At 52.8% G+C, this 6887-nt stretch overlaps 1 protein-coding gene across 1 annotated transcript; it reads right to left on the minus strand.

Moving 5' to 3' along the window:
- Positions 1-5319: 5319 nt before the first annotated feature.
- LOC119293514 (probable carboxylesterase 7) lies at positions 5320-6517 on the minus strand. The gene has a single exon (XM_037571974.1). It carries the CDS (start codon positions 6457-6459, stop codon positions 5494-5496), a length of 966 nt encoding a protein of 321 aa, XP_037427871.1. The 5' UTR covers positions 6460-6517; the 3' UTR covers positions 5320-5493.
- Between the last annotated feature and the right edge of the window lie 370 nt (positions 6518-6887).

Raw genomic sequence — 6887 nt, forward strand, 5'->3', positions numbered from 1 at the left:
CCGAAAGATAGCAGCCGTTGGCTTCAGCCCCCATGCATACAATGCGGGGGTGTTCGCGAAAAAAATGTGCCTGATCACTCTTTATCCAACGTCTTGGTCCGGCAAGGAGGTGATCGCGCGTCGAACTAGGCAACCGGACTATATAGCTGTAGCACTTTTGCTTGGCCGCGGGATTCTAATATTGGGGCTACTATGTAGCCCCTGGTACCATCGCATGCATCCGAATACGGGCGCGTATGTACCTGGCCGGGAAATGGCCCTTCGTTAATGCGGAGGATTCCTAGAGATTCGGTGAGTCGTCGAGTGGTTGACCAGTCTCCCGCTGTATCATGACGGTCATTTTTCAGCTTTCTCTACTGAGGCGCTCATCCGGAATAACCAGGGCACAATCACAGTAGTTCTCCTTTGGCCACCTTAGCCGATTATAACGGAACGTAAGGCGGCAAACCCAGGAGCCGGGCAATCCCAACATTTGACCAAAGACATGATTCGGAGCTGATGCATATAAGGCCAAACTCGTGACGCCGAACACTCCCGAAGGTATTCGGACTTTCTAACAGATGATGGGCTCAAGAATGCCCATTCATTATAAACTCTGTTTGTCCAGGTGCGTGCATTAATCTGTCGTGGCGTAATGCCGAAAACTGTAGTATCCTCTGTGGGTATGGAACCCATGGGATAATGAAACTACAAGAGGCAATAGAAAAGGTTTACACAGGGGCTTAATCTAAAGAGGAACCTGTTGGACGGGGCCCTGCTGCACGTCTGCGCCTTTGTCTCCGTTGTGCCGCATCCTGGAGGGGTATCGCGCGAACGTTGTCTGCGGAAAGAGGGGATCTCATGGAAGAGTGCAACGTAAGTGTGCGATGGATAGTAGAAAATGTAAAATGCTGGCCTGCCAATAAAGTTGAGCCGATAGTGTGGGCCTTTATTATTAGCCCCTGGTGTCCACTATAGGATTACATATACAATGCCCTGGTTTAATGTGGGCTGCCGGACTCGTCTAACCGTGTCTGTGGTCTTAACGACCTGGTATAATTTTGTTAGAGGCCGCTTATAGTCCGGCCGCTAGGGCCGTCGCGTATTCCTCTGCGCGTGAAAAGCGCTCCGTTGTTCCGCTAACAGTGATGACGCCACGTGGACCGAGCATCTTGAGTGTAAGGTAGCCATAGTGCGGCAGTGCGTTGAAGCGGGCGAAGGCCGTTCTTCCAAGCAATGCTTGATAGCTGCTTTGAAGGGTGCGATGATGAAGACTAGTTCTTCGATTCTGGAGTTACCTGGAGAGCCGAATGTTACCTCCAGTATGACGGAGCCCTTGCTGTAGGCTTCAACGCCTGGTATCACCCCTTCAAAGGTGGTGTGAATCTTGCTGATTCTGGATGAGTCTATCCCCATCCTGCGGACAGTGTCCTCATGTATTAAATTGAGACTGCTGCCACCGTCCATGAGGACGTGAGTGAGATGGTATCTGTCGATTATTGGGTCAAGCACCAAGGCGTTTGATCCTTCGCGCCGAATACTAGTTCGGCCGTCCAGGTGATCGAAGGTGATCGAACAAGACATCCAGTAGTTAGGTGTGGGTACGATGGGCTCTATATCGCGTGCGTCTTTATGGGCGCGTTCATGCCTTCCCAAGGATGTGCGAGTCGCGTGGATCATGTTCACTGTTTTAACCTTTGGCGGGAATGTTTTCTATTCCCCAGTGTTCGGTTGGCGAGGTTCATCCTCGTCTTCACTTGGTGTTTCCCTTCCCTTGTGTTCGGCGTTTAGTTTGCCGGCCTGCTTGAAGACCCAGCATTCTCTGTGCGTGTGGTTCGCAGGTTTGTCGGGGGTGCCATGAATTTGGCATAGTCTGTCCAGAACTCTGTTCAAACCGAACGGTTCCTCTTTACTGCCTTTAGGTTGCTTATTTTGCTGGTTAGGTCGAGAGCCTCGGAATCCGGCATTAACCGTTGTGTCATCCGGGCTCTCTTCCTTGTTTTGGTGTTTGTTTTTATTACGCCGTGGCTTCCCGTTGCCACCCCTTACTTCGGATGTGCTGGGGTCGCTGGTGCCTTTACGGGCGAGCCAACTATCTTCTCCCGCACAAAAGCGGGTCATAAGGCTTGTTAGGGCTGCCATTGTCCTTGGCTTTTCTTGGCCGAGGTGTCTGGCGAGCCACTCGTCCCGGATGCTGTGCTTGAATGCCGCTAAGGCTTCGGCATCCGGACAGTCAACGATTTGATTATTCTTAGTGAGGAATCTGTTCCAAAGCTTGCGGGCGGACTCTCCGGGTTGTTGGATTATGTGACTTAAAGCGTCAGCATCCGGAGGCCGGACATAAGTCCCTTGAAAATTGGCCCTGAAAGCGTCCTCTAGTTCCTCCCAGCTCCCGATTGAATTTTTGGGGAGGCTCTTCAACCAATGCCGAGGTGGTCCCTTCAGTTTGAGGGGGAGGTATTTGATGGCATAGAGGTCATCTCCATGAGCCATGTGTATGTGGAGGATAAAGTCCTCGATCCAGACCCCTGGGTCTGTCGTTCCGTCGTATGCCTCTATGTTTACAGGTTTAAAGCCCTGTGGGAATTCATGGTCCAGTATTTCATCAGTAAAGCACAGGGGGTGAGCAGCCCCTCTGTATCTGGACGCACTGTGGCATGCCGTCGGCTGTTGTTGTGTTCGGTGTTTATTCCGAACTGGTGTTTGGTTGTCATAATTGTTTTGACGACCATAGTCCTTCGCCGGGGTGTCTCTTTTAGATCCGTAGATGGACCTAGCTGCGCCAGCTTTCTTCTCCAGGTGCTCACGTAAATCGTGGGCGTCTTTGGCAGCTAATTTGTTGCGATTATGAAGTGGTACTCCTAGTCTCCTGGTCGTGTTGTTCTTCGGTGGAAGAGCCTCGTCGTCGAATTCTGGCAGTAGCTTGTGTTTTGGGTAGCTCTTTGTATGGCGATCGTCGTCGTATCTTTCTTCAGTGTCTAGCACTTTGTTCCATCTGCGATTGAGCGTTTCCTGTGTGGTTTTAAGCCGTTGCTTCTGCTTCTTCAGACTTCTCGCTGTAGCCGTAAGCTTTCTGTGGAGGTTCTTTCGTTCCACGCGTTCTTCCGGAACGATGAATGCGTCGTCATCTGGACTGTCTTCTTGTCCTGGGCCGGATTGGTGAACTCGTCCCTCTGGATCGTTTTCTTCGGGCGTATGACCCGAATTATGTTCAGCGTGACATGGTTCGTCCTGCTCCATCGCTGGTTCTGTTTGGTCGTTATTGCCTTCATGGTTGACCGGAGTATCCATTCTTCTGGCGCTCTTGATGATATTGTTACTGTTGCCGGATTTGGAACAGCGTCTGCGCCGTCACTTTGGTTTTTGCCTAGGGGTGTTATCTTCTGGATTGTCACCGTCGCCTTCCTTGGGCGTATCCACCATGTATATGTCGTGTGGCGAGGCGTGAATCCGGCACCTCATAGATTCTGAGTCTTCTCCTGCATCGTCGTCCATACCGTCGATGTCTTCGGAGTCGAAGTCCAGCATGTCAGTTAAATCATCAACCGTGGCTATGAAGTGGGTGGTGGGTGGGCAACGAATGTCTTCGTCGCCTGCTTCCCACTCGAGCCGAACATAATTCGGCCCGAGATTCTCTGTCAAAGAGAGGGTTTTGAATGAGTTTAGTATGTCGCCGAAGGGCGAGTGCTGAAAGATGTCCGCCGCGGTGAACTCCATCACCAGAGCCCAAACGGGATCGGCAGGCCCGGGGACGCACGGACTGGAGCCTACAACCGGACACGAGTCTAGGGGCCCGGGGTCACCGATTTCCTCAAAAGTGAAGCCTGTGTTCGGCTCCATCGCCAATGAGGGTAGGGCCTATGGGGCGGGGTCCAGCCCTCCATCTTTAGGCAACGCAACCTATCCCAGATTTAGGTCCGGGGCTTCTGCCGGGGTGATATTCCAAGCAACGCCTAACAGCAGGTCTAAGCCGTGCTCATCGTGACTGTTCGGCACTTCTGGCGCTGGCCCGAATCTGCCGAAGATCAAGTCTCCTCGGGTATCCGCCGTGTGGTTCAGGTTTCCGAACCCGATTTGAGGGCCAGGGGCATAACTATCGATCTGCTCCAAGTGGCCAAGCGAATTGGCCCGCAACACGAAGCCGCCGAACACGAAGATCTGTCCGGGGAGGAAAGTCTCACCCTGGGCAGCGTCGTTAATGATGACCGAAGGAGCCATCGAGCCTGACGGCGACGTCATAGAGGAACTCTTAATGAAAGCACCAATGTCGGTGTCAAAACTGGCAGATCTCGGGTAGGGGGTCCCGATCTGCGCGTCAATGCTGATGGTAACAAGAAGTAAGGGACACAAATGTTTACCCAGGTTTGGGCCCTCTCGATGGAGGTAAAACCCTACTTCCTGCTTGATTAATATTGATGATATGGGTAGTACAAGAGTAGATCTACCACGAGATCGTAGAGGCTAAACCCTAGGAGCTAACCTATGATGGTATGAATGCAAATGTGATCGGCCTTCTAAGGACCAACCTCTCCGGTTTATATAGACACCGGATAGGGCTAGGGTTTACATGGAGTCGGTTACAAAGAAGGAAATATAATATCCGGATCGCCAAGCTTGCCTTCCACGCCAAGGAAAGTCCCATCCGAACACGGGCCGAAGTCTTGAGTCTTTATCTTCACGTTTTAATAGTCCGGGCGTTGTACACAGTCCGGCTGTCCGGATACCCCCTAATCCAGGACTCCCTCAATGGACACTAGAGACTATCAGATTGTGTTGATGGTTGCTCAATGGATAGAGGCAAACAAAATAAAGAGGAAGCATGCGGGGTCATAGATGGGTCGTGTGGCATTTTACTGGAATAGAGTCGCCGATCGTGATAAGATTATGGTCGACTACTTTGTGCCCGGTTGTACCTACCATGGCTACAAATTCTGGCGACGCTTTCATATGTCTGAATAGTTGTTCCATCAAATTGGTGATAACATGTAAGACAAATAACCGTTCTTCAAGCAACGGATAAATATGTCGGTCCGCTAGGATTTTCTTGTTTCCAAAAGGTGACCGCAACATTTTGAATGTTTGCATATGAGTATCTTCGAATGACTGAAGATACAATCATAGTATGCACGAAGGTGTTCACTTATCCTATGGTTAGGGTTTACTGTGAGCACCAAATGCCTAGAACACAGAGAGACTTTTAGTAGGGAATGCATGAGGTTGGCCTGAGATGTTCAGGGATATTGAATGTATCCATTGGATGTTGGAAGAATTCCCCTGCGTCTTGGCATTGCCGCCATGATCCAACAATTATTTTGAAAGCAGCTGACTCCGAGAATATATGAATTTGACATTGCTACTTTGGATTGCCTGGATCTCATAATCAAATTTTAGTCGGTTGATCGGCGCCTATCACTCGCCAATTATGTTATCCTTTATTACTGATGAATCGCGCTGTCTCTTCAAAAAGAAAATACTGATGAATCATTCATCGGGCGAGCAGAAAAGCAAGCAACCTCAACAGCGCCCGACGAAGTCGGCCACGACGGCGAGCTCCTTGACGGCATTGTCGCAGCCGGACTTAAACAAGTAGACATGCTCCTCGCCCTTGGTCTCGTGGAACTCGACCTCTCCGTCCCATCCGCACGCCTTTATCCCATCCGCGTACTCGCGCGCCCTGTCCACGAACCAGCAGAGCTCGGCCGTGGTGACCAGCACGCGGTCGCACCCGAGCTGGCTCCACTCCCCGGGCGACGTCGCCGGGTTGATGTAAGGGTGGTCGGGGCCGAAATGGCTGCCACAGGCGACGTCCCACAAGCGCTCAAACTCGCCGCGGTAGGCGGCATCCGTGGGCTCCCCGCCCACCCGCTCTGTCCCCCAGAAGTAGGAGTGCAGGAGCGCGACGCCGCTTACACCGTCGCCGTAGTCCTCGATGCGTTCCTTCCGCAGCCTTATGGCCGTGTTGTGCGCGATGTTCCCACCGGCGCTGTCGCCGGCGAGGACGACGCGGGAGGCGTCGCCATGCGCCGCGAGCCACGGCTCGGCGCCGTCCGGGCGGCACGAGGCGACGACCGCCTTAAGCGCGGCGAAGGCGTCGTCGTAGGCGGCGGGGAGGCGGTCCTCGGGAGCGAGGCGGTAGTTGACTGAGACGACGACGGCGGGCGCCGCGGCGGCGAGCGACGCGGTGTAGGTGTGGTAGAACGGGGAGGCCGGGGTTTGGACAAGGAAACCGCCGCCGTGGAAGTAAACGACGACGGGGAGCTTCTTGCCAGGCTCCGCGGCCGGAATGTACAGGCGAGCGGAGATGTTGGCAGAGGCGTCGAGGACGACATCCTTGGAGACGACGCCATTGGCGGGGTCCCCGGAGGGGCAGGGCGGGACGGTGTTGGTGTCGGTGCCGTCGAAGCGCTCGACACGGCCGCTCTTGTACACGCGCACGACGCCGGGCCTCTCGTACTCGATGATGTCGGAGCCAGGGTCCATGACGCCGGCCTTGGCTTGAAGCTGTGGATCGGAAGCGGAAATGGCCACTTCGTTATGTAGAGACCTGCTGAATCAGGCTGGCCCCTAGACAGAACACAGCACCCTGACAAGCACCCTGACAAGCTACAAAACTCCAAAACAAGCAAAATTCGTCATGAAACCACCAGCAATCGTAGCAGCCTCCATATTTATTGGCAGCATCAACCTTCAGCCTCCCAAGTCCCAACCATGGGCAACATACCTTTTGCTTTTGGTGCTCTGCAAGACTGCAACAGAGGCAAACAGAGAAGATTGGTGCTAAGGCTGGTCACAATGGGGAGGAACTTAGGAGTAACATCACACACTCTAATACAACTTTACTTATGTGGCACATATTTAATGAAGAGAAAGGTGTTTGTGGTAACTAGCTAAGTTACCGAAACATCACA

This window comes from Triticum dicoccoides, chromosome 4B, assembly GCF_002162155.2.
Source record: "Triticum dicoccoides isolate Atlit2015 ecotype Zavitan chromosome 4B, WEW_v2.0, whole genome shotgun sequence".
NCBI lineage: Eukaryota > Viridiplantae > Streptophyta > Magnoliopsida > Poales > Poaceae > Triticum > Triticum dicoccoides.